Source organism: Oncorhynchus mykiss, chromosome 13 (assembly GCF_057628025.1).
Source record: "Oncorhynchus mykiss isolate SJ-2025 chromosome 13, ASM5762802v1, whole genome shotgun sequence".
NCBI lineage: Eukaryota > Metazoa > Chordata > Actinopteri > Salmoniformes > Salmonidae > Oncorhynchus > Oncorhynchus mykiss.
The window spans coordinates 51,169,032-51,196,814 of NC_143034.1; the positions used below are offsets into that span (position 1 = coordinate 51,169,032).

The 27,783-nt window shown below is 44.6% G+C and overlaps 1 protein-coding gene across 6 annotated transcripts in view; it reads left to right on the forward strand.

The window, feature by feature from the left end:
* Nucleotides 1-27,783, forward strand: part of tanc2a (tetratricopeptide repeat, ankyrin repeat and coiled-coil containing 2a) — a 135,828-nt gene that overhangs the window by 92,605 nt on the left and 15,440 nt on the right. For all 6 annotated transcript variants that reach the window (XM_090196500.1, XM_090196502.1, XM_090196503.1 and 3 more), the window contains exons 5-8: nucleotides 17,942-18,090; nucleotides 19,822-20,017; nucleotides 20,381-20,620; nucleotides 26,936-27,061. In XM_090196500.1, coding sequence (XP_090052626.1) covers nucleotides 17,942-18,090; nucleotides 19,822-20,017; nucleotides 20,381-20,620; nucleotides 26,936-27,061 — 711 coding nt within the window. The remainder of the gene's footprint in view (nucleotides 1-17,941; nucleotides 18,091-19,821; nucleotides 20,018-20,380; nucleotides 20,621-26,935; nucleotides 27,062-27,783) is intronic.

The window sequence follows — 27,783 nt, forward strand, 5'->3', positions numbered from 1 at the left end:
GTATTTATTTGTTCAAGTCGTTTTGTTGTACATCCTGTATCTATAGGAATTGTTTGAGGTTTGGAATGTTTTGAAATGGTCTTGTTAGGATCATTGTCTTCAGTTTAGCTTATATTAGGGCCGAGCATCACTTTGTATTGGATGCATTGTAGATGCACTTGTGCCCTAGCCATTGTTAGGGGTTTAATTCTGCCTTGTTTTCAAGGTCTGTTTATCTGTCTACGGCTTTCTGTATCCATCTGTGTTTGACTAACATAAAATAGCCTAGTAATATTCTCAAAGCGTATTATCTCAAACTACCTCCCATGCGTCCATATCTAATCTAGCTTTATTCTCTCATGCGTGTCCAATATGCTCTGGTGGACTTAAGATAATATCATCTCTTAATGTCTTTGTCCTGGGTCAGGCCTGTTAGGGAGGGAATTAAACAGTGATTACTGATGAGGTTTTAAGTGGAGCAGCTCTCACTGGACACCAGCAGGCAGCTGAGATGGATGGATCCTGATAGCCAATTGGATTTCCTATCCGTCTCACACTGAAATGTTTTCGAGGCATTATTCCTGCATTTTTCACCTTGGAAACAAAAGGGTTGGGTATATGGCGTGCAAAGACACGCTAATGATGGCAATCAATGGGAAAGATGCCTCCTGCCAAGGACTGAATATTGGCTTTTGACCTCTTAGCCCCTGAAGTTGACCCCATTGCTTGAATTAAAGGCTTTGTCTGTGGTTCTGTTTTGACACAGAGACACGCACAGATAGAGGAGAAAGAATCGAGATAGAACAACATGGTTTTGACTATAAAAAAAAATATTATTCTTAACTCCCTTCCATGAGGTATCTTATAACCACTTACCTGACATGACTGGAATTGGTGAAAACAAAGCTGAAGCTCATTTCTACTTCATGTTTGATTACTTCAAGCTAGAGAAGAAGGATGGATGTATCTAAAAGAGCTCAAGAGAGAAATGCGAGCACAAAGAAAGACATGTAGAGTGTGAGGTACAGAGATAGTGGGTGGAGAGAGATGAGGACGCAGGGAGAACAACTCACCAGGACACCATTAGTGGAGCGGCCGGTTAGCTAATCCAACCGTATCTGAGCGGAATCAGGGCTGGAGATTCAATTATGAGCCTGGCAGCCAGTCAATAGGCATGTGGCGCAGACCGCTTGAGTGTTCCCGCTGTTGGTGGCAGTCAGTCACTATGGTTGTAGCCTAGCCATTCTACTCCCCTGGGAGCTGCCAGACCACACTCAACACAGGCCTGGGTGCCCAGAGCGTGGCAGTGTTTCCCCTTAGTCTAATTTAGGTGGGGCGAGCCTCCCCATGTAGCTATACTCTTGTCCCCATTTTCATGTTGCCATCCACCTAAGGAAAAATGGTATTGGGTTTTTGCCTTGAATGTTCTCGACTCAGTGGTGGTCTATTAGGAATAATCCCTAAAGATAACCTATTGCTATGAGACTGATTAAGTGCTTGAGGAAAGTGAATGATGAGAGAGACTGAGAAAAGAGGGGCGTCATGTTCCCCTGGTAACCACATTAGACTTTCTAGTTAACCATCTTTGCCCGGCCCTCTCTTCCCACCTTCCTTCCTGTGCCTGCCTTTGGCAATAGCGTTCAGCATTGTTTACTCTCTAATCGTTGTCCTTTATACCCCCCCCCTCTTTTACACCTCCCCCTTTCCTTCTGCCTCCCACATTGTTACTGTGACAACAAAGTTCAACGCACACTTCTTTTGCTGGATTTAGACATCCAGTTCCGCCAAAGTATTCATACCCCTTTTCCTAATTTTGTTGTGTTCCAGCTTGAATAAAACATGTATTACATTGAGACTGTCACTGGCCTACACACAATACCCAATAATGTCAAAGTGGAATAATGTTTTTAGAAATGTTTACTAATTTATAAAAAAATGTCTTGAGTCTAACTATTCAACCGTTTTGTTATGGAAAGTCGAAATAATTTCAGGAGCCCTGTTTGAAATAAGGTGCTAAAGTAAAACTGAAAAAAATGTGGAGAAGTAATTCATATTTTCAAGCATGATGGAGGCTGCATCATGTTATGGGCATGCTTGTCATCAGCAAGGACTTGGGAGTTTATTTTATGATAAAAAGAAACAGAATAGAACTAAGCATAGGCAAAATCCTAGAGGAAAATCTGGTTGTCTGCTTTCCAACAGACTCTGAGAGACAAATTCACTTTTCAGCAGGGGAATAACCTAAACCACAAGGCCAAATATACACTGGAGATGCTTACCAAGACGACGGTAAATGATCCCGAGTTACAGTTTTGACTTGAAAACGTCTTGAAAATGGCCGTCTAGCAATGATCAACAAACAACTTGACAGAGCTTGAAGAATGTAAAAGAATAATGTGCAAATATTATACAATCCAGGTGTGCAAAGCTCTTAGACTTACTCAGTCACAGCTGTAATCGCTGCCAAGGTGATTCTAATGTGTTTTGACTTGGGTGTATATACTTATGTAAATTAGATTTCTGTATTTCATTTTCAATACATTTGCAAACATTTCTAAACATGTTTTCACTTTGCCATTATAGGGTATTGTGTGTACATGGTTGAGGGGGGAAAAAACAATATAATCCATTTTGAATTCGGGCTGTAACACAACATGTGGAATAAATACTTTCAGAAGGCTCTGTATACTTGTTGATTGTCTCCCCCTCATTTACCCATGCCCTGTACAAACACACTCTTTTACCACCACCACACTAACCACCACACTAATGACAGCAGGCTCTGGAAATAAAGGAATGTTTAGAGGACGAGTTCCTTTCTACCCCCCCACCTTTCCCTCCATCACCGGCTGGGGAGCCTGGGGGGTATGACGTGATTGGAGGGATGCTACTGCCTCACTTCCTCCCTCGCCTCCCCTGTCAGGTGACTGCCATTAAACATGCTCTACTCTCCCTCTCTCTCATTCACTCCACTGTGTCTATTTCACCAGTCATCTGTGAAGGGACACAGCATTAGGCTTCAGTTTGAGAGCAGAGGAAAGACGCTGCTCAGAGCTGAGGATTGGTTTGAATGAAAAGTTGATTATCCTCCTCTCCCGGGGTTGCTTGTCAACAATTCATGCAGAACGTAAGAAATTTTGGTTTTATTTTCTCAAGCTTTACTGAGGGAAGGATTTAGTTAAATGGTGAGAACCCTTCTAATAAGTCTGCTTTTCTCTTCTCGTTCTCTCTCTTACTCTGGAGGGCAGTGTGTGAGGAGATGCCGTGATTTTTATTTGAATATGTTATAATTGCATGTTTGTTGCATGTCTTATGTATGTATATTTCTCTGACTGTGTGTTTTAAAGAAAACATACTTGTGTCTGGGCCTTTGCAAGATAATATACTGTAGCCAATATACATTCAGAGAAGCCACCACCTCAACCCACAGGTGTATTCCCCTGGGAAATCCTAAAGCCAAGCCAAAGCCAATCAGAACCGGTGTGGGCGGTCATGGCAACTCGGGACACACTCTGAGGCACCTCTCGGTCGTCAAGGAAACAGCTTGCATAAGAAGAACCCACGCGGAGGAAGGAAGTCAGTGGCACCCTCAGGGACACGGGCAGCTGTCACTCTTTCACACACGTAAACGAACAGTCAGTCCTCGTTAGGGAGACTAATCACGCTACACCATCTCCACCACTACTCCATATCATCTCAGATGTATCAACAGTGACACATACTACTGGCAGCAATGGACTGACCAGATGGCCACGGTCAAATGTAAAGAAGACTGTCTCCAAGGAGGTTTAATAAGAAAGAAATGGGCTCTTTATTAAAGTCTAATGCTCAGACAGAACAAAATGCAGACAGTAAGCAGGTTTACGTCCAACCGTTTTATGCAAGTAAAGTACATGTCGTGAAAATAAATTTGTCGGTAAAATTTCCAAAATACGCTAGACAAACTGGGATCTTTTTGTGTCAGTAAAGTTAATTATGTGAGAAATGGAGGTTTTAAATATATTTTTATATAGTAACCATCATATCGAAGTAAACTTGGATTCACGGGATGATATGTTGTGTTCTTCCCACTACGACTCGGCAGTTTATTAGGCTACAGATTAATTAAGTTCTGATGTACTTTACAGGGTGGTGAAAGTGCAAGGTGATGAGCTTGATGCTTCTTTCCAATAAATATCGAGGGTCTTGTTCTGGTGACATGATCATCGATGCTTGACTACCGTTTGACAAATAGAAATTCTCAATCTCTTTGGTCCATAATAATCTCATCCTGTAGGCTGTACTGTATCTGCAAGCTGATGGCTAGAGCACACTTGCCAAAACCAGAGTGGGAACATTCGCTATATAACACATTTTAGGAAACACATCAGTAGAGTATAAAATGCAGTAAAAACCCATTTAACTTGTATTTTCTATTGGGTACATGGAAATTTAACTGCAAGAGTTATTTTTATGTGTGCTACGTCGTCACGCACAGCATTTTATCTGCAACAAGTCAATTTGATGGAAACATCTCTGGTGGGAAAATGTGCATATTGTTTTTAATGCAGAGTTTAGAATATTTGCATGAAAATCTGTCACCTATTGGATGGAAACCTAGCTATTGTTGGTCATTTTGCCACTGTGGAGGTCATACCCAACTTATCGCAATGTCATCTGTAATCTTTTTCAGCAGTCTAACACTGTATTTCAGAGTGTTTTTTGGAGTATTGCCTGTTTTCCATTTTTCACCTTATTGCTTTGGTCGATAAGGGTTTCGTAGTCTTCAATTAGTCTTCTCACTCTAAATCTGTAAAATGCACAGTACAGTAGATATTCTAGTATTTAAACTTGATACTTTTTACTCTTGCATTCCCAGGGACCCTATTGGCGATAGAAAACCATAAGAAAAGTCCTATTGAAGTCATACAGTGTGCTATTTAAGCCCAATCATAAAAGTCAATAGGTTTGCCCCGTTTTCCATTATTTTTCTTCCTCTTTGTTTCCTGTAAACATTATTGCTATTTAAGTGAGCGCCTATGTCATTGTCACAGCATCCATTTCTTATTGTTATCGTTGTTCTGTTTACATAGCCCTACAATACCCCATAAATGATGACTCTCTTTGTACTAGCCAGGGCTGTTCAATATGACCTGTTATTGTTTTTGTAATATGACCTACCAGAGCTATTCCCGCTGAATGTCTTGTGCAGGTGAAAATTGCTCTTGTACGTCAACCCAACTAAGCATGCCAGCTAATTGGATAATAACCTCAACAATAGCATTGGACTAATCGTCTGCACTTGCCATCTATCACCGAGCAGGCGCTAGTGACTACTCGCTTGTTAGCGCTGCTCTCGTACTGTAGCATGTATGCTAGTGATCGTGTTTCTACTGTATTTACGGAGGCCATTATGGCGTTGCACAGTCCAGTACACAATATGGCGGTGACCCTCACAGTCAACTAGCCTGATGGATGACCCAATGCGGGAGGCTTCACCTCGTAGCCACCTCACGAGTAATGGCTCAGTAATGTGGGGCGTGTGTTACCGCGGCTCACATCCCAGGCCTCTCGGAGATGAAGGGTCAGCCTGTGACAGCGGAGGTGTGTGTAACAGCGGAGGTGTGTGTAGATGGGATTGTGATAGATTTGCTGGCTACCGCCGCCATTTTTTCCCCATCTGCCATTGTGAATGAGCAATGCTAGATCAAAGAAGTGGAGTTGCTTTTGCGGTACAGTAGCATCACGTCTGCTTTTATGAAGTGCTTTGTTTTTGTCATAGTGTTGTTTCTTAGGATTCAAGACATTGGGTTTGGCGTTCAGCATGTCTCGTGGCTAATTTGATCCTTTAGCCCAGTACAGATGGCAGGTTCTAATTGTGAAATCTATTCAACCCCACCAGTTCCTGTTAATGAATGATCAAGTCAAGACTCTTACTCCTAGGGTGTATTATGGATTCAACCCACGCTCTTCCAGCTATATTGAAGAGATGCATGACATATGATAAAGTATGTGCTGGGCTACATGTACTTACACTGACATTTATTCAGAGACACTGGCTTTTTAATCCATCTCTCAACTATGTCTTGACTATAGAAGTCACATATAGAATACACATGCTGCACACGCACGATTGCACACGTGACACACTACTCGGCCGGCCTGTGGGTGCTGTGCAGACCGCTCGCTCACAAACATATTTTCTTACTCTGTAATCTCGTTAGCAGGATTTGTGAATCCATCATAGTGACAGCCCAGCCCCCTGTAGAGGAGGGTATTGTAAAGCCCCTTCTCTTCCTGGAAAGTGCTGCCGCAGAGAAATGTCATCTGTCCCTGGAGGGATTTTCTACGCCCATGATGCACTTACACCATCTTATTAATTCCCCTCGTATTGCCCCCATCCGCTAACCTACACTCTCCTCCTTTCCTCTCATTGGCTTCCTTTGAGTGCTCCAGGGGGAGACCAAAGGGAACTGTAAGCATAAGCTTTAATGGAAGGTGTGTCCTTTGGCGTTCTGGGGCGATGGGGAGGTTCTCTCTCGGAGTTAGCATCTCCATCCAATGAGGAATAGCCAGGAGAGAACAAGGATGTAGAATTGTTAGCAGTGGTTTTTGTAGTAGTGCCTGCGATGTGACTGGTTCAACTCTTTGTGCTCTGCACCAGTGTATTCACTGTTCGGTGGGCTTATGTAAGTTGTTGTTGCATGCCAGAAAGTGGTTCTTAACCCAATTCTCTGTCTCTAAATATCTCACCATGTAAATAGAAATGCAACATCTGGCACTCAGATCTCCTTTTTTGTGTTTGTTCAGCTCTTCAGCCATAATGAGGTAGTGCTTTTGCAGAGAATAGACACTAAATATTTTATATTGGGAGTATTAAACAAGCTAGGAGAGAGCAAAGATGACAGACCGGATTTGTCACCTTGAAATGTGTTGGTTAGAGTGGAGCATGGAGGCATGTGCCAATCCACCAGGAAGACGTCTCCATGCTGTTCTAACCTGAGGAACGATTTTCATCCTAGAATGACACTTCCTTGGAAAACAAGTAACCCTTTTCACAGTCAGTAAACACATTGGTTGGTTCAAAAGCGAGGGGAGGTATCACTTTTTAGTGGATCCTGAGGAGAATTGTCTCACCCACTCCAAGAGTAGTGTTTTTACATGACAGGACTAATGTCTTCAAGCTGCAATCAGATTTCTGGCAACGTTTACCTCACAGAACCTCTCCTTAAACCCCTGGAAGGAGTTGAACTCCAGCTAAACTCAAGCAAGGGACCTTGAAACAGCACATAGTTCTTTGTTAGCTTTTGAGGAGCGTGGCTACTCTTGCCCAGACAACTACTGTAGCTCTCATGCCAGATTTCACTGACTTTTTTTCTGGCTTAAGGATGATGGAAGTATATGAGCTCTGAACACTTTGAAGTCCTGCCCGGGGGGGCGGGGGTAAATCATATTGCGGTGTTCTCCCATGTAACGAATGACAGCTCGTCCCAGCAGACAGACGGTTTGAGAAATGTTGTATACCCAAGAGCAGAGCTCCAGTCAAACTCCAGAGTTCACTGATCAACCGCTGTCACTTTTCAGGGATTCATACCCTCTACATGTCTTAAAAATCTCACTTTTAAAAGTTAATATTCTGTTAGCTTACAGTGCATTCGCAGCCTCGCGAATGACACTGCGGTCTAAGGCACTGCATCACAGTGCTAGAGGCGTTACTATAGACGCAGGTTCGATCCTGGGCTGTGTCGCAGCCGGCCGCGACTGCGAGATCCATGAGGTGGAGCACAATTGGCTCAGCGTCGTCCTTGTGGGAGGATTTGGCCAGGATGTCCTTCTCTCCCATCGCGCTCTAGAGACTCCTGGGCGCATGCATACTGACTTAGGTCGCCAGTTGTACAGTGTTTCCCCCGACATGTTGGTGCGGCTGGCTTCCAGGTTAAGAGAGCAGTGTCAAGAAGCAGTGCGGCTTGGCAGTGCCTTTCCATATCATGTCCAATCAATTGAATTTACCACAGATGGACTCTGTCCAAGTTGTAGAAACATCTCAATGATGATCAATGGAAACAGGTTGCACCAGAGATAAATGTTGATTCTCATAGCAAAAGGTCTGAATACTTGTAATAGATTTGCAAAAAATAAAAAATAATTTTGCTTTGTCATTATGGGGTATTATGTGTAGATTGATAAGGGAAAAATGTATTTAATCCATTTTAGAATAAGGCTGTAGTGTAATTTTGGGGGAAAAAGTCGAGGGGTCTGAATATTTTACCCAAATAATGTTAACTCTTCGAATCTTTATTTTTCATCTATGCTATTGGCCAGAGAACTGATCTCTCTGCCTGTTTGCTCCCCGCCTGCCCTGGTCTGTCCCTCTCATTCTGGTACAGGTGTCCTCGCCACTCTCTCTCCGGAGTTTTGCTCGCCTACATCATACGCATACATCGCTGACTTTTTATTGATCTGCGGTTGGACAATTTGATTAGTGACTCTTAGGGCAATAAACAAACATGTTGCTCTTGTTCATTATGCTGTTGTCTACCCTTGGCTTTTACAATGTTGCCGATACTTTTAAAGCCCTTTACTCTGTGAATGAGGAAATATATGACTGTTTCTCCCTTGAGTATGGTGAGAAACCCGACGCTTGCTCCGGCAATGCACGTGAGAACTATGCACATTTCTCCCAAACAATATGGGAGAAATGGGGCTCTTACATGTCAGGACTGTTCTCTTGGTACTTAACCTTGTCTCTGGACTTCACACTTCTCCTGAAATATGTGGTGTTAAAGACTCTGGTGACTCTGGATTCTCCTTCAAGTGCTGTCTGTCAATCCAAATGTTGTAACCCTCGATCTAGACCTGCCATTATCTTGCTTCTTCTATTGTCTGGAAATGTGCAATCTAATCCAGGTCCTGACATTCTTACCCCTTCCAAGTTAAGTAGTCAGAGTGGCCTGAAGTTTTTGCATATGAATGTAAGAAGTCTTCTGCCGAAACTTGATTTTGACAATATATGGATAGAAACTGCCGACCCTGATGTATTTATTCTTTCTGAAACCTGGCTCAAAAAATCTATTACAGACAAAAATATTGACATAAATGGTTACAATGTTTTTCATACAAATCGTAAATCTAAGGGTGGTGATGTCGCTGTATACGTACGTACAAGTTACTAAACCTAAGCAATTTGAATATCTGTCTTTGAACCTAAACCTTGGCTCATCTTTAGATATTGTTGTATCTTGTTGTTATAGACCATCTTCTACTGTTGGTTCTCTGGATTGTATTTTCAAGTCGTTATCACAGATTGTCTATTCTGAGTTTGTCCTGATGGGTGATCTGAATCAGAACAGGTTAACATCTAGCTCTGATCAACTCTACATTCTATGCACTACCCATCATTTCACTCAGATTGTCAACAGTGTAACGAGGTTGAATATAAAGTATCTTCTGAAATCCTCTTTTTGATTGATTTGATCTTAACCAATACTCGTCATTTTAATGCTTCTGGTATTTTTGCAAATGACATAAGTGATCACTGTGCTTTTGCCTGTGTGAGAGATGGTAAAATTCCAAAGAAATCTCAACATGTCATTAAGAAAAGAAACTGGAAGCGGTTTGATTTTCAAGGTTTTTTACATGATGTATCAAGCATTAAATGGAATAGAATGGAATTAATCCCCGATGTTGAACTAGCCTTTTCTTACTTCCACAACGCATTCCAGGATGTATGCAGTAGGCCCCTTTTTTTAAAAATGCAGGAATAAGGAGAACCCTTGGTTTACTAAGGATCTTACTAAAATCATAAGGGAACTAAATGCTATGTGGGCTAAAGCAAGAGGGACTGGTTCGGCAGACGATTGGATGGCTTTTAAACGTCTTCGAAATATGGGTGTGGCTATGATCTGTAAATTGAAAGCAGACCACTACTTGAAATCTACTTACTAATTTAAATAATCCATCCACATTTTGGCAAGTAGTGAAAGGTTTGGAGTGCAAAAAAGATACACGGCTTCCTAAACAATTGTTGGTAGACACACAGATGTGTAACTGAGAGAACCTCCATTCTGAAAGCCTTGAATCAGCATTTTTTGAAAAGGTCAAAGGAATATTTGAGCCCCCTATGAATTTACCTGACACCCCTGTGCACTCCTTCACCAGGTTCTCCTTTTCATCCTTATCTGTTTCAGAAGTGTGTAAAGCCCTGAAAGAAATTGATGGAAAAAAGTTTGCCCTTGCCCTGATGAACTAGACCCCCGCTTCCTACACCTAGCTGCAGATATCATTGCTCCCCCTTAACATGTATTTTTAACCTTATACTTGATGTTAAGGAAATCCCCAAGTTATGGAAATCTGCTTTTGTACTGCCTCTCCTGAAAGGTGGAGATCCCCCACTACTTGACAACTATCAACCCATATCAAAATTGTCTGTACTGTCAAAGGTACTGGAGTCCTTAGTTAGTAGGCAGCTAAAGGCCTACTTCCAAGAAAACAACATCTTAAATGGAATGCAATCAGATTTTTAGGTCTGGCCACAGCACTGTTTCAGCAACATTGAAGGTTTTAAATGACATCCACTGTGCTCTTGACAAAAAGTTACATTGCGTGTCTGTCTTTATTGATTTGTTGAAGGCATTTGACACCGTGGACCATGCTGTGTTAGTGCAAAGGTTAAAATGTTGAATGTGGAATTTCTGGTCATGCTCTAGATTGTGTACGATTTGATAGGTAATTTGTAAACCAATGTTTAATAGCGGATGGTTGTAAATCCATATAGTCCATAGAGGTGTGCTCAGGTGTTCCGTAAGGTTCTATTTTGGGCCCACTGTTGTTCATTTTGTATATCAACAACATTGGGGATCTTATTGAAACAGCAGATGTTCATTTTTATGCAGATGATACTGTTCTTTATTCAGGTGGTAGTTGTATATCTTTAGCTTTTGAAAATTCCCAAAGAGCATTTAACATCATTCAACAGAATCTGTATGATTTAAAGCTGGTTCTAAATTTGGGTAAAACAAAATGCATGGTATTATTTTTTTCTAATCTAAACATTAGAAAAACCCCACGTCAAACTTGTATCTCAAACAGACAGTTTCAAAAATGCTCACTATTTCCTCATAGAGGAGGATTAGCTGGCCAATCGGCAATCGACTCGTATTAATATTTTTGATGACCAGTATACGCACACACCGTTCTGTTGTTGGGGTACACCCACACCCTTCCAACAAGGATGATGTCTCCTCCTAACTGTTGCCCACTGGAAGCTTAAAGGAGAGCGGGCTTTGACCATTAGCTGATATTCCTGTCTGTTTTATTCCCTCATCCATTTAAACATTTTCTTAGGAAGCTGTGTTTGTCATAAAAACATGGCTCTCGCTCCAAATGACACTCTCGTCTGAAACAGCTTCCCCACAGTCCAGAGTGTGATCCTCTTCTAGGTCTCTCAACTCTCTCCAGCTCCACATAGTAGGCCACGATTTGGGGCACTGGCTGGCATCTCCAAAAGCTGCCTGGTGAACTCAGTCTTCACATCTGCTTGTCAAGAAACAAACCGTGAAAGGACTCACTTTGTAATCACTTGTCCCATCTATAAATATTCCCACTGTTCTCACATTGTGAAAGCCGGACAAAAACCTGCTGTGGTCAGAATACTGCTACATTAAAACTCAGGGAGCATCTATTCTTAACAGTTTGTGGGCATTCCCCTTTCTTTTCACATGTCAAAGACACAGACATGCTTTAGTTGGTTGCTTTTGTTTTTCAAACCACAATTAATGGAATGCATGCTTGAATTGCCACTAAAATGTCTTAAACTTTTCACTTTGAGTTTCATGTTTCCTAATTACTCCCTTTGTTATCCCCACCCTGGGGCAGAGAAACAACATATTTTTGTTTGAATTCTGTGTCTGTTCCTACTAATTTTATACTTGTTTTCAAGAGTTGTCTCTAGGCTTGTTGCAACAACATTTTATAGTTACCGTACTTATGTGTTGTGTGTTAACTTATACACATACGCAAACTCCATCAGACGACACCCAGTGCTTACTGTAAGTGCAGCTGTTGTGGCTGGATGTAGATGTCTTGGTAAAGATAACAAACAGCAGGTATGGTATCTTGTTGCATAAACAAGACTAGGCCATCCACTGACCCTACCAGACATGCAGGGATGACAGATTGGCCGTCTCTTAAAAGCAGTGTCACATGAACCACCCTGACTCCGACACCCCCTTGTCCGCTGCAGACGGCTCTCGGGGAAGCAAGGTTAAAGGGGTGATGACCCTGGGCCCCTCGTTTTACCGTCCCCGTGACTCAACAACAGAGTAACTACCCTCCCCCTGCACAGCCTGGGTTGACACACTTCCCATAAGCATTACCATCTGTGCTCTGGTCCTCCACTTCACAAGCCAGCCCTCTCTCTCTTTCGCTGTCTGGTTAGTGGTTCCCTCTCTCCTCCTATCTGTGGCTCCCTGCCCTTTTTCTGTCTGCCTTTCTCTGTGAATGTATGTGTATGCTTGTAGGGGGGGGGGAGCTTTGCCTCCCTACATTAACCTCTCCCTGTGCCAAGAATACTGACCTGGATATGCACTGTTCCGGTAAGCCTGACCCCTTCGGTCTGTCAGGACCTGATCTGTCTGAGTGAGAGAGCGTGTGTGCATGACGTTTCTCCCAACTTTAACAGCACCTTTTCATAAAGAAAGGCAGAGAGCAATGCTGAGGTCGCTGAATGAGTTTGGTGGTTTCTCGCTGGCCCACCTCCCTCTCTCTCTCCCTCCTTTCTTCCCTTGCTCTGTGGTGTTTGGACTCCAACCCTTTCAGACTCCTTATGGTTTCTGTTGAAGTCTCAGCCAGTGGTATTCTCTGAAGCCTTACAGAACAACCAAACCGCCAGCGCAGGCCTCGCCTCCCCTCTCCACCGTCCCGTCCCAGCTCCAATGTAGGAAAAAATAACCAGGACAAAGCAGCCCAGCTCATTTTACATCAGACTACTGGAACTATACAGACCCATTTTAGCAAGAGCTGCTTTTGCGCTCATTGTGGGGGTACAACACTCTTACCTATCATGGATTGCACCGCGTCAATGAGGAAGACATGTGTCCGCACAGGGGTGAGGTGTTCGCGACAAAGGTGTTTGCTGCGGCGCCGGGAACAGGGTTGTGTAGGCGACGCTATGGCAGCAGGAGTCGGTCATGCTGCCTCGTTACTCCAGAGATTGTTGTTGGATATCTGCTGTTTGTCCCATGGGCACACCTCAGAGCTGCCTCGCATTGAGACAGGCCACACTGGAGGAAGTGATGGACAAGAAATGGACAGAGAAGGAGGTGAGAATAGAGGGAAGAAATGGAGAAGAGGAGGAGAGTTATTGAATGCGGACAATCGCTGTCTCATTGTCCATCGCAGCACATGCAAAGATCTTCTTTCTCTCTCTCCCCACCTGACTCCATTAGACGATCCCTAGTAATACTCAATGATTGACAGCACGTTTGACTAATAACCGCTCACTGTGTTCTGTAGTTCGTAGGCCTCGTTCCTCCCCTCACCAGAGCAAGGTATCAGTGAGAGACGGGAGGGTGTGGATGATGAGGCATGGCATCTGTCTGTAAAAAACTCTGTGATAATGACATATATTTGACCTCCGTCATTATCGCCTCTGTCAGCTCATTACATTTGATCCATTGAAATGCCTCTGTGTCACGATGAGAGATGGAGATGGACCAGAGGCATGGCTGAGATGTCATCCGTCTCGATTAAGGGAGATTCAGGTGGACATGTGGAGACACAAATGGAGGGAGATCACAGCATAAATGGTGTTCAGAGAGAGAGGTACATTTGGATAGTGTCTCTAGAGAAAGAATAATATTGTATTGAACTGAGGTTTTATGTAATTTCAGCTCATTTGTGAGATATTGAGTACACAGTTTAACTGTAACACAGATGACTGTAAGCAAATGATAGGTGGTTTGTTAACTCTTGCTGGCACAGGAAGTGCAGCATTTAATTGTTTAATTGCTCAAGTTACTATCTCCACAACTGTTTTTAATACTGTCTCCAGCATATGTTGAGGGTATTTATTCCTGGATCTCCATACAGATAGACCCATCTCATTCATCTCCCAGCCTTGCCTCTCTTCCACCACCCACCCCCAGAACCTCTGAAGTCACTCCACTCTGTGCAGCTCCACTAACTCAAACCAGCTTGCTGACTTATTTTCGGACATGTACTTGCGGAGCATAGCGCTTACGGGCATTGTGATCTTACCTCCCCTATAGGTCTATCTCTGTCTGTCTCTCTCTGTCTGCGTCTGTCTGTCTTAAAAATAGAATATCAACTCAGACTCTCCACCAAAACTGTAATCCAAACAATGGGTGACCTGCCAACAAGTTCAGTATGTGTTGTTAAGATGACCCTCCACTCAAACTGCTGCCTATGATGGCATTTCATTTTCAATACAATTTTTGTATTTTTTTATTCAGTTGCGTTACAAGACAGTTGTGATTTGTAGAAGAACAGTAATGATTTCTAAGCATTGGGAACCTACTCCAGAGGAGTTGGAAACAATGTGTCAGTGCCATTGGAATGATAATAAAATTATTAGATTAAGGGTTCCTAGCGTCAGTCAGCGTTCTGTAGCTATTAAATGCACTGCTGTGTGGTGGGGCGTTCTATTTCAGTGCAACATAAGCTTTTTTCACATGCTGTTTCAAAAGGCTTAGTCACTACTGGCATTGGAAGGAGGGGTCTACTTTCCAAGGGCTTTGCCATTCAAATGTTGGGGTTTAAGCCTGACCACCTCTGCCAGCAATGATATGATATATCAGTCATTGGTTAATATGCCATCACTCAAAAACCACTTAGCCAATTGTTATCGCCTCTCCTGTTTTGAGACCTTTGCGCATTACAGCTGCTGAGAGAGAAGGCATGAGGTTTCCTCAACCTAACTATCTTTTATTTTTCTGCCGTAAACACAAACAAATAATTAACGGTGTCTCTTACGGGAACCACGCCTGGTTAGAGTAGAGCTTGCTGGGAGATGGAGGAGGTGGGGACCAAGGTACTTTGGGACGTTTACGAGGGGTCCCCATGGGTCTTGTATCCCAGAGTGGAATGACTTTAACATCTGAGCTGAGGAGACGCTACTGCTGTTATTGTTTGGATTAGCTAGTGTGGAAAAGGGGGGCGTCATGGCAGACCAACAGAACATAGTTAATTTAGTTGTTGTGACCCTCCGCTGTCCAACTCCCTTTACTACAGACATGGCCAGTCACTAGTTAGCACAATGTTGGGAAACTCACGAGGATGGGTTCTGTCAATGCACTAGATTGCCATTTGAGGTTTCTTGCAGTGACCCAAGCTTGGCCTAAACTGCCCAGAACAAGCTAGTTCCAGTCTGCAGTGTGTTCTCTGGACCACTGTAACTGTGTTTTCCTTGGCAGATGAATGCAACAGGGGTCATTCAAACAGGGATAACCTGTTAGTCATAAATCCATCCATCTCCCATGCTCTCCTGTTAAAAATTCCTGTTGCTGAAATTACCCCCCCACCTCTAACCCCCGTCAGTCTCCAGCACCCTGCAGCCAGTCTGACTTATTTAATGGCCACTGTCTACATCTCTCTCCAGGAGGGGTTAACAGCGCACTCTAGTATAGATGTGTGTTCATGTGTGTGTCTCTTCTGTTATAGGGGGGGACATTAAGTGTCCGTCCTAGTAAGGATCCAACGCTATTCAGTTATAAAGAATGTCATTGTTAGCGGCTGTACTGCTTGAGAAACCTCTGAACAGACATGTTTGATGAACAACATTTTCCAGCCATGTGCCTTGTAGAGATTTACTGTCATAATGGTGTCAGTGGTGGGATCCAGCAGTAATTATAGTCCACCAGTGGAAGAAAGACAAAGAATGAGGTCTTGAGAGGCTGTGCGAAAGGGCTAGAGCTGGAGAGAGAGATGGAAAGAAAGAGAGAGACGCCCTCGCGCAACCAGGAGCACATTCCGTGGTGCACTGATAGTTGCCATGACGACCATCTGCATTATTGTACTTCTTCAGCAGGGTGAGATTCTGTGGCGTGAGGGAGAAAAAGGAGAACCACCAGAGCACTGTAATGTACGTGCTTCTTTTTCAGGTCTATATGTTTCATCCTGGTGAACGATTGTCTGGATTTGTATGCGTTTATTATAAAAAATTCTGTGCCATTTTTAGGCTCACATGTTCTGAAAGAAAAGATCATCTCTAAAGAGCTGTTCTATTTTTTTATGTGCTTGTAGTTGGCATATTTAGGTCGAGAGAATACATTAAAATGAAGATCAATGATTCTATGCAGTCTAATTTCTCAGCTGTGGTACCATATCCCTCTCTCTTAGGCATAGGTGACTAATCAGCCATTTTATAGCCAGTGTGCGTGTAGGTGTGTGTTCTAACAGTGACAGTACTATGATGTGTTAAGTAAATAACACTCCCACCACTCTAGAATGTCCACTGGTGGTGTTTTTTTTGTTTGTTTTTGTTGTTTTTTGAGCCTTGCCATGTGTGCCCATTGTTGATAAGTTTTATTTTGACACAGCGGAGTAGTCGACACACAGGGTTGTCTCCATTGATACACATTTATGGTCTGTGGTGGTGTAGGGGAGGTGGCTGGTCGCCACAGGTCAAACAGACCAGGTGTCCAGATGGCAGTCTCCTGTTTTTATTGGTTTCCGCTACTTCCTTTGACCTGCCCATAGGACCAACAGCATGTCTGTCAGAGGAGCAGAAAGTGTCACCTAGCCTACTCCTCTCTTTCTCTTCCTTCTTTCTCTCCGCTCCACTCCTTCATTGAGACGTTGGTCTTCTCCCATCTGCCGTCTTGGTGTTGGACTGACTGCTGCCTCATTTGGGTGTTAAACACGTAGTGATGATGAGAGCCGTTCTAGGGCCTTCTATTGGCTCGGAGTGCAGACTACACTGACGCTTGTTTATGTGTTTGTGTTGGACTGACTGCTGCCTCGTTTGGGTGCTAAACACGTGGTGATGATGAGAGCCGTTCTAGGGCCTTCTATTGGCTCGGAGTGCAGACTACACTGACGCTTGTTTATGCTAATACAACTGTCAGCTAGTTAAATAACATCACAGAGGATTAAGCACATGCTCAGAGCATTCCAGTAGCTTAATTAACTTGATTGCCTGATGTAATATGAACATGCTGTTTAATCAAGAAGATTAGCCAAATTGTCCTTAGCATTAAGAGACGTGAAAGAGGGGAATATTTAAGCAGGGACAGCTCCTACTTGAACACAAGCTACTAATACGTGGCAGAACTTGTGCTTGGAATGCTCATGACCGACCCCTTAACAGTGAGGCAAAATGAAGTCATCTCCCCGACTTATTTTTGTGGAGGGGTCCTGGTCTGAATAATAGAAATGGGTTCTTAATCCTTCCAAGCCCTCCCCTGTTTATTCCGGTCTTCCTCAGTGTCCCAGAGCCCGTTTTCTCTCCCCAAAGCTGTGCTCACCTCGCTCCATCCCTCTGCTTTTCACATTCTGTAGGATCAATGTACAGTCCACCCGACGTCCTCCCGCAGGGGATTGTGGGATAGCTTACATTTGTTGTGAAGGACAGATTGATCTCCAGGGTGTGTAAGGGACAGGAACTTCCTCCAAGGGGATTTGTTGTAGGAACTGTAGTGTTGTTGTGTCTGGGGGAATTGTTACGAGCTCTGTACATTAATCTCTAAGTTATGTGTGTGTTGTGGTGAGAGATTTGGTGGTTGTCTTTGGTGGTTGAGCAGTGCACATGATTCCTTCAATTAAACTGAGAGCAAGCCAACGGCTCTTTGACTAGATCAAGGAGTTGCCTCATTATGGTCCCGGATTGAGAATTGATCCCCTCGGGCTTAATCTGCTGCAGATCAATACATAATTGTCCTGCTATCTGTATCGCTGTACTGTGGTGTTGACCTGAATCCTTTCTCGCCCTCTTTCCCCATCTCCATCTCTCCAACTCTCCCTCTAGGTGAGGAGAGCCAGGAGCTGGGCCCCCCTCCCTCTGTGGACGAGGCAGCCAACACCCTTATGACGCGCCTGGGCTTCCTCCTGGGAGACAAGATGAACGAGGGACAGCCGGGCTCACAGTACGACATGGACGACCACGACGACAGCCAGGTAGGTTACACACACGCACACTGCACACACACTAGAGTACAGTAAGAGCATGGATGAACACGACCACGGACAGGTAGGTTACACACCCTTTTGTCATGCACTGTTACTGTATATTATTATTAGTTTGTCAATACTTTGAAGTCTTTAAAGACCCATCATGGCATCAGGATACAAAGTGCAGGCTTTCTCCTAGATGAGTAGTCACTACTGTAGGTGGCCAACACACAATGTGGTCCAGCTTATAAGGGCCCCACAGCTATAGAAGCACACCCCAAATCAGTGGGATGTGCAGATCACTTTCCAAGGCCTCTTAAGCGTCGGAACCAAGTGGACCATTTTGTAGATAACGTAATTTGTTTACGGCAAACTCAATGGCCCCTGACACCACTATGCGCTGGCTCAGAAGATGTTTGTGAAGATCAAACCTATGAGTTATGGATAACCTAGCTCGGAGTGAGGGGCGCTAGGCTCTCCTTCACTCCTGCAGAGCAGAACCAACATACAGTGACCTAGGGCAGCTGAGGCCCAGAGGATGGTAACCCGCTACCTCGGTCGTGAAAACTGCCCGCCGCATTCCACATCCTCTTGTCTCCACGGAGGCCTATCCAATGGCAGATCCAACGGTGCTGGAGCGACTCCGCCTTAAAGCCTGACCTACTTTCCACACTTCACACGTTGGGTGCATCTTAACTAGTGCCTTCCACCTCTGGTGTCCTTCATCAGCAATGATCTGACTCTGGCCCATTTTGCCTTTATCGGTCTTTCTGATCTGTTAAGATGAGTGGAAGGAGAGGAGAGCTTGTTTAGACTATTGAGATGCCCCCCTTGTTCTACACAGCTCAGCAGTATGCCTTTGGTTCGGTCCTTCGTGCCAAACTGCAGTGGTAACAAAAACCCAGCCCTGGTTTTCTCAAGTCCCAGTTTAGAGGCCTGCCACTCCCACGCAAGCAGTCTGAGTAGGCTAGGTGGGAGGGAAACTCCCGTTCTATATTCATTTCTACGGAGCCTCCCTAAACACATCCGAATCACAGCAGAGTTGTTATCATGACCAAGGAGCATTCCATACTTGGATGCCCTCTGTCTTGCGCCAAACCTTCCCTAAGAAGTCACTCACACCTCTGCTCACATCCTGGTCTCCTGTGAATTTCTATGCTATTCTGACTAATCTCCCGATTTATTTTCAAATGACCAATGTTCAAATCAACTCGTTTTTCGTTTAGAGCCAGGGCCATGGATAATTGATGAACAGATTGTCTGGAATAAGAATCCAGCATGCCCGGAGGTGGGCCTGCCTCTCTCTCTCCCTGCCCCTGCTCAATAGATCAAAGTAGAACTGGATCTATTCTACTTGCTTTGCTCACTAAACGTATTGATATTCTACTGAATTAGAATTCATTATATTGCAAAAAATGGTTCACTCATGAAAATAATTGCATGAGTCATCAAAAGATATTAAAAAGTGATGACTCTACGGTTACACATGCACTGGAAAAATATGGCAGGCAAGGACCGTATCAATGATTGCTGATCCTAGCATTCTTTCTCGTCTTGTCGGTCTATGGTGTGTGCGTGCGTGTGGGTAGACTACTTAGTACATGAGATATGTCAACTGGTTGTACCTTATCATAATTTAATCACAGCTAATTTACCTGATCATTTCTCATGGGTTGATGCAGTCCGGTGTATCGCTGTACTTCAGTATAGACCTGACCCTTCCTCCCTCCCTACCAGGGCATGATGTCAGTGACCCAGCGGATCAGCCCCTGCTCCAGCCTGGCCAGCAGCACAGCCTCCCCCCCTGCAGGCAGCCCCTGCTCCACACTGCCCCCCGGAGGGGCCCCCGGGAATCATGCCTCCGGAGACTGCGCCTATGGTTCCATCACCAGCCCCACCTCCACCCTGGAGAGCAGGGACAGCGGCATCATCGGTGAGGGACAGACGCTCACTTATTTTGTGGAAGTTATGTAATGTTTCCCATGTATTTCCTCGCATACCAAACGTTTACACTGAAAGCCATGTTTTCTGTAACAATTTGATATACTCATGTTTTAATTCTTAACATTTTGGAAAAGCCAGGTGATAGGATGAGCTGTATTTAAATATGTTTGCTTTATATCCGTATGTGCTCTACTGTTGGGAGATTTTGTTATTGTTATAACATTTACTTTGAGGTGTGTAATTGAATGAAGAGTAAACTCGCCTTGCTCCATGGGTCTTAATCAGTTTTAAACTAAGCAGAGTCTCTAAAGAACACAACATATATTTGTCTAAATGACCTTTTATCTGCCAGCCACACTGACCAGCTACTCTGAGAATGCTGACCGGGGTGGGGGGAAGCATGGGGAGGGCTCGCGGGGTAGCCTGAAGCTGTGGCAGACCCAGAAGTGTTCGGGCACAGACTCGTTCCTGTACCGCGTGGATGAGAACATGGCTGCCTCCACCTACAGCCTGAACAAGATCCCAGAGAGGAGCCTGGAGACGGCCCACTCCATCCCACTCTACCTCATGCCCCGGCCCAACTCTGTGGCAGGTGAGTCACTATTCCAGCCACACCTCTTGTTTATTTGTTTACCACATTTCATTGCACACTTTTAGGCCAAAGTGGCATACAAATGAATGTGCTGCTAAAGGTAGGGGATTCATTACCCTTTGAAAGTTTGGGTCTGTTCTATATCAATTTCCATTCAGACAATGACCTGAAACTCAGAATTAATTGAAAATCCTTATAGGGTTTGGCTATATTACTTTCATAAATGTGTGATATTTAGTTACCAAGTTGGAATTGACCCCCTTCTCAGCATCTGAGACTGACTGAGTGTTCCCACCTCATTTAGGTGCTCTTATTTAACCCCCTGTGCCCCTCCGACATTAACTTTAATGGAAATAGGGAACGTTAATGTTCTCACAGTACCTGGGGGTGGGTGGTGAATACCGCAGATGCCAGGGTAAAAACATTCCTTCAGGGTGAGGAAAGCCCCACAGATCCCCCTAAAAGTGTTCAAACATGTGTTTTCAATGTCCTCTCTATGTCGGGGCATATAAAAGCAGCATAGCAAGCTGGTACTAAAAAAGCCTGTAGCTCCTCACCTCTGACTTGGCCTATCCAGTGGGATGAATGGAGCTGGGCTAGCAGTGTTTAAGGGGTCGATCATACAGGGGTTTAGGTTGTTTGGCCTTTGTCTTTTGACTTCTGACACATGCCCTCTAAGAGGCCACTGAGAGGAGTGAAGTGCAAACAAAGCTTATTGAAGAGTCGGAAGAAAGCTGGGCATGGTGGGAGAATGGGGGAGGAGACTGATATAGGAGAGAGAAAGGGAAAGGAATAGAGATATAAAGAGAGGGAGACAAACTGATAGAGGAATAAAGAGAGAAAGGACTACCAGCAGATGGATATACAGTAGGGGGGGACACTGATTAAATGGAGAAAGAGGAAAAGGAAAAAAGACAAACGCATATAGGAGAAAAGGGGAGAATGTGTGGCATAGATTCTAGTCATCAGTAAGATGGAAGGAATGAGCAACATTAGTTTAGTGGAGAGAGAGGGGAGTCTGCGTAAGAAAGATGGATAGGGAAAAGGAGGGAGGATAAACCGGGCATGGAGAGGCTTGGCCCAGGCAGCACTGAAACATCAAAGCCATGGGCATAGTCCCTCTGGTGACTGGGGGGAGAGACTGAGGGGGAGCTGGAGAGAGAGAATCACAGAGAGAGAAAGAAAGATAGGAGGGAGGCACCCTGGTAACGAGGGAGCGGAGCGAGATAAAGAAGTGTGAATGTTGGCGAGAACGAGTGCGGCGCCCCAAGTCCCCCACTGTAGCATTCAAATCAAATTGTATTAGTCACATGCACCGAATACAACAGATCTTACAGTGAAATGCTTACTTATGAGCCCCTAACCAACAATTCAGTTTTTAAAAAATTATGAATAAGAAATAAAAGTAACAAGTCATTAAAGAGCAGCAGTAAAATAACAAGAGCAAGACTATATATAGGGGGGTACCGGTACAGAGTGTGTGCGGGGGCGGTTAGTTGAGGTAATATGCACATGTGGGTAAAGTTATTATGTGACTATGCATAGATGCATAGATGATAACATCACAGAGTAGCAGCTGTGTAAAAGAGGGGAGGGGGGGCAATGCAAATAGTCTGGGTGGACATTTGATTAGATGTTCAGGAGTTTTATGGCTTGGGGGTAGAAGCTGTTTAGAAACCTTTTGGACCTTGACTTGGCACTCTGGTACCGCTTACCATGCGGTAGCAGAGAGAACAGTCTGTAACTAGGGTGGCTGGAGTCTTTGGCAATTTCTAGGGTCTTCATCAGACACCGCCTGGTATAGAGGTCCTGGGTGGCAGGAAGCTTGGCCCCAGTGATGTACTGGGCCGTACGCATTACCCTCTGTAGTGCCTTGCGGTCGGAGGCCGAGCAGTTGCCATACTAGGCAGTGATGCAACCTGTCAGGATACTCTCGATGGTGCAGCTGTAGAACCTTTTGAGGATCTGAGGACCCATGCCAAATCTTTTCATTCTCCTGAGGGGGAATAGGTTTGGTTGTGCCCTCTTCACAACTGTTTTAGCGTGCTTGGACCAGGCAGGTAGCCTAGTGGTTAGAGCATTGGGCCAGTAACCGAAAGGTTGCTGAACAAGGCAGTTAACCCACTGTTCCTAGGCAGTCATTGTAAATAATCAATTGTTCTTAGCTGACTTGCCTAGCTAAAATAATAATAATACTTTTTTTTAAAGTTCGTTTGTTGGTGACGTGGACACCAAGGATCTTGAAGCTCTCAACCTGCTCCACTGCAGCCCTGTCGATGAGAATGGGGGCGTGCCCGATCCTCTTTTTTCCTGTAGTCCACAATCATCTCCTTTGTCTTGATCACGTTGAGAGAGAGGTTGTTGTCCTGGCACCACACGGCCAGATCTCTGACCTCCTCCCTATAGGCTGTCTCGTCGTTCTCAGTGATCAGGCCTACCGCTGTTGTCATCTGCAAACTTAATGATGGTTTTGGAGTCGTGCCTGGCCGTGCAGTCATGAGGGGACTGAGCACACACCCCTGAGAGGCCCCTGTGTTGAGGATCAGCATGGTGGATGTGTTGTTACCTACCCTTACCACCTGGGGGAGGTCCGTCAGGAAGTCCAGGATCCAGTTGCAGAGTGTTTAGTCCCAGGGTCTTTAGCTTTTTGATGAGCTTTGAGGGCACTATGGTGTTGAACACTGAGCTGTAGTCAATTAATAGCTTTCTCACATAGGTGTTCCTTTTGTCCAGGTGGGAAAGGGCAGTGTGGAGTGCAATCGTTTGCATCATCTGTGGTCTGTTAGGGTGGTATGCAAATTGGAGTGGGTCTAGGGTTTCTGGGATAATGGTGTTGTGAGCCATGACCAGCCCTTCAAAGCACTTCATGGCTACAGATGTGAGTGCTATGGGTCGGTAGTCATTTAAGCAGGTTACCTTAGTGTTCTTGGGCATAGGGACTATGGTGGTCTGCTTAAGATGTTGGTATTCCAGACTCAGACAGGGAGAGGTTGAAAATGTAATTGAAGATACTTGCCAGTTGGTCAGTGCATGCTCGCAGTACACGTCATGTTAATCTGTCTGGTCTTGCGGCCTTATGAATGTTGCCATGTTTAAAGATCTTACTCACATCGGCTGCGGAGAGCGTGATCACACAATCTTCCGGAACAGCTGGTGCTTTCATGCATGTTTCAGTGTTATTTGCCTCGAAGCGAGCATAAAATTAGTTTAGCTTGTCTGGTAGGCTTGTGTCACTGGGCAGCTCTCGGCTGTGCTTCCCTTTTGTAGTCTGTAATGGTTTGCAAGCCCTGCCACATCCGACGAGCGTCAGAGCTGGTGTAGTCTGATTCAATCTTAGTCCTGTATTGATGCTTTGCCTGTTTAATGGTTCGTCGGAGGGCATAGCGGGATTTCTGTGGGGGGGACGTCACTGTGGGGGGGACGTCATCGATGCACTTATTGGTGAAGCCAATGACTGATGGTGTACTCGTCAATGCCATCGGAGGAATCCCAGAACATATTCCAGTCTGTGCTAGCAAAACAGTCCTGTAGCTTAGCATCTGCTTCATCTGAACACTTTTTTTATTGATCTAGTCCCGGGTGCTTCCTATTTTAATTTTTGCTTGTAAGTGGAATCAGGAGGATAGAGTTATGGTCAGATTTGCCAAATGGAGGGTGAGGGAGAGCGTTCTCTCTGTTTACTGTGGGAGTATAGGAAATAATATGAGCTACAATCCTTTGGCCTTTGGGACTTTGTGGTGGTAGCTGGGGAATAGGCCGCCACAGTTCCTCATCCAATTGGAGACAATGTTCTGTTGGGACGTCACCAAAATTCATCTAGGGATAGATGATTGTTGTGATTATGTTCTGCCCAACATAACTCAGTCCAGTTGCAAGCCTGGAAGTGATAATGGGACAACTGTCATGTCAAATATGACAGTATGTCAGCTTATAAATACAGCCCTAGCCTGTGGCATCTTGTAAACTGGGGACATTGTGAAATGGTGGATTGAATGACTGTATAGAAAGCTTTGATAATCACACACACGCCACTGACAGGAGAGGAGAGGAGTGATTCAGTGAGGGTCATTGCTCAGAGGGAGCAGGGGAGCAGTAGGTAGGGATGTTCTGGTCTGCTGTCCTTCTACACGCCTCAGGAGCAGAGCTGGGGCAGCCACCCACACTGGGCTCTGAACGAAAAGCTCTCCGCACTCACTCCATATATCCTCTTTCTTTACCTCTACCTCGCTCCCTCCCCTTTCCCTCTAGCTCATCTATTTCTCTCCTCACCTCTCCTCTCTCTTGGCCTCCTCTTCCAACCACCTCCTCCTCAATCTCTACCTCCTGCCTCTCTCGTCTCTGTCTGCTCTCTTTCATCCTATGTAGTCAAGCTCACTTTCAAAATGGCTCTGATCTCCTGGTTCAAATGCACTAGATTACTCCAACTGACAGAGCGGCTACGTTATGAGCCTTGACATTCTGTTCTGCAGAAACGCACGCCTTCCTCCCACTTTCCTTCTCTCTCTCTCTCCCAGCACATCTCTCACATAGCAATGACTATTAAAAATACATAAAACACAAACACAACTCCACCTAAGCAATGTGGTAGAGTGTGAAAATGTCTCCGTAGCTCCACGTCAAGCCCCATGAGCTATGGCAGTGGCTACCCCCATGGACATATATCATTGATTATGTTTTAAATATGTACAGTACCAGTCAAAGGTTTGGAAACACCTACTCATTCAAAGGTTTTTCTTTATTTTTGACTATTTTCTACATTGTAGAATAATAGTGAAGACATCAAAACTATGACATAACACATATGGAATCATGTAGTAACCAAAAAAGTGTTAAACAAATCAAATATATTTTACATTTGAGATTCTTCATATAGCCACCCTTTGCCTTGACAGCTTTGCACACTCTTGGCATTCTCCCAACCAGCTTCATGAATGCATTTCAATTAACAGGTTTGCCTTGTTAAGTTCATTTGCGGAATTTCTTTCCTTTTTAATGCATTTGAGCCAATCAGTTGTGTTGTGACAAGGTATGGTGGTATACAGAAGATTGCCCTATTTGGTAAAAGACAAAGTCCATATTATGTCAAAAACAGCTCAAATAAGCAAAGCAAAACGACAGTCCATCATTACTTTTAAGACATGAAGGTCAGTCAATCTGGAAAAGTTGAACGTTTCTTCAAGTGGAGTCACAAAAACCATCAAGCGCTAGGATGAAACTGGCTCTCACGAGGACCGCCACAGGAAAGGAAGACCCAGAGTTTCCACTGCTGCAGAGGATCAAATGTTATTTGTATTATTGTTTCACTTGTCTTTTTGACCTGCACTGTTGGAGCTCTGAGCTTAAGAATTTCACTTTACCCTGCAATTACATCTGCGACCCTGTGCATGTGACTAATAAACTCATCTAAAATCTAAGTCTAATACAGCTGCTCACCCACACCAAGGTCCCCGCAAACCACCGTAAATCTGAGATCCCACTCGCCACATACCTGCTACAGTTTTAGCTGTATTGCAGTGGAAAGGTAGTAGTCTGGGAGGGATCCCTGCCATAGGTAAAACAGATCACAGGTTGCAGGTTAGGTGAGTGGTGGGTAGAACTTATTTTCTTCCATTTAATTGTTGTTAGCACCAGCTAGCCCAGTGGTTCACAACTTTGTGGTATGTGGGTATGCAGGGTTTTATTGAAGCCCATTAAAAAAACAGGATTACATTATTTTCCTGACAGGAAGGAAGGAGATGCGTTGTTAGTCCCTCCCTGTAACACGAGGTTATCTCTGTCATTCTCCATAAAGCTCTTATCCTAAAGATAAAAACTATTTACTGCATTATCTTCCTACTCTTTTTTTTCTCCCTATTGAAAGACGGTGGTTTTTGGGACAACTGGAAGAGCTCTAGACTTGGGTATATTGTTAACAGAGAGGGGAACAACTAAACAAACTATCTGGAAAAGGGGTCGTCCGAGGAAGGAAGTGTGTTTGGTGTGTATGAGGTCACACGCTTTCACACAGGCTCTCACACACATACACTCTACCACGCTATAGCTACTCACATTAGTTCACATTAGTCTTGGACACTGACAGTTTTAAACCACTTCTGTTTGCTTTGGGTTGGATTTCAAATGGGTCTGGTTCGTAGTGGATCTCAATGGGGAGGTATGGAACTGATATGTTTGTCTATTTCCAAGGGTGTCTGTCGTTAGCATTAGCAATTTAGCATTCAGGTTTAGGCGGTTCAGTGATTCCTGGCTTTGTTTGACTAACTCTGTTTTTCTTCTCTCATCTGTTGCACCCATTTACCACACACACACACACATTAGCCACGAGTTCAGCCCACCTGGAGGACCTGGCCTACCTGGATGAGCAGAGACACACTCCCCTGAGGACCTCCCTCAGGATGCCCCGTCAGAACTCTGGGGCCGGGCGCTCCGGACACGACCTCAGAGGTAGGCCTCATATTACTCTGGGTGGGGGTGTGGTGGATAAGTGGGCTGGTTTAGGATCTGAATGGGCTTGTTTAGGATCTGAGTGTGTGGGATACTGGTGGGGGGGGTGTAGATTGATGAGGAAATGGGGGTGGGGGCATTTTGGGGTGTGGGTCAGGGAGTGGAGGTGGGGTGATTTAGGGACTGGGGTTGTGAGGGGTAATTTTGTGGTGTGTGCTAAATCTGCTTCATCTTCCTATTTACTCCCACTCTACCTTGACAACTCCCAAAATCTGTCTAGGTGTGTGTGTGTGTGTGTGTGTGTGTTTGAGAGAGAGATTGTGTGTGTCTTGGAGTATACTTGTAAGTCAGTGTGTTAGTAAGTATGATTTGTGAGTGTATATCTGTGTAGACATACTTGGTACACTCAGTCCCTCTAAACCCCTATCCCTGCCTGGTATTGGGTGATGTAACCCTCCCTTTATGGCCTGGTACAACACACGCACGCACGCACACACACCCTGGTACACCTTAATCCGTCTCCCCTCCCAGATCAATGTTATCGACCTTCGCTCCTCACCACTCCCTGGCTCATCTGTCACTGCAGGGGTCCTGTCTGAGGTCCCATCACTCATGGCCAAGGCTTTTTAAGGCTTAAATCACACTCACACTAGCAAAGACACACACACTGAACACACAATGAACACGCACAAACAGACTTGCACATGCACACACAGATATTC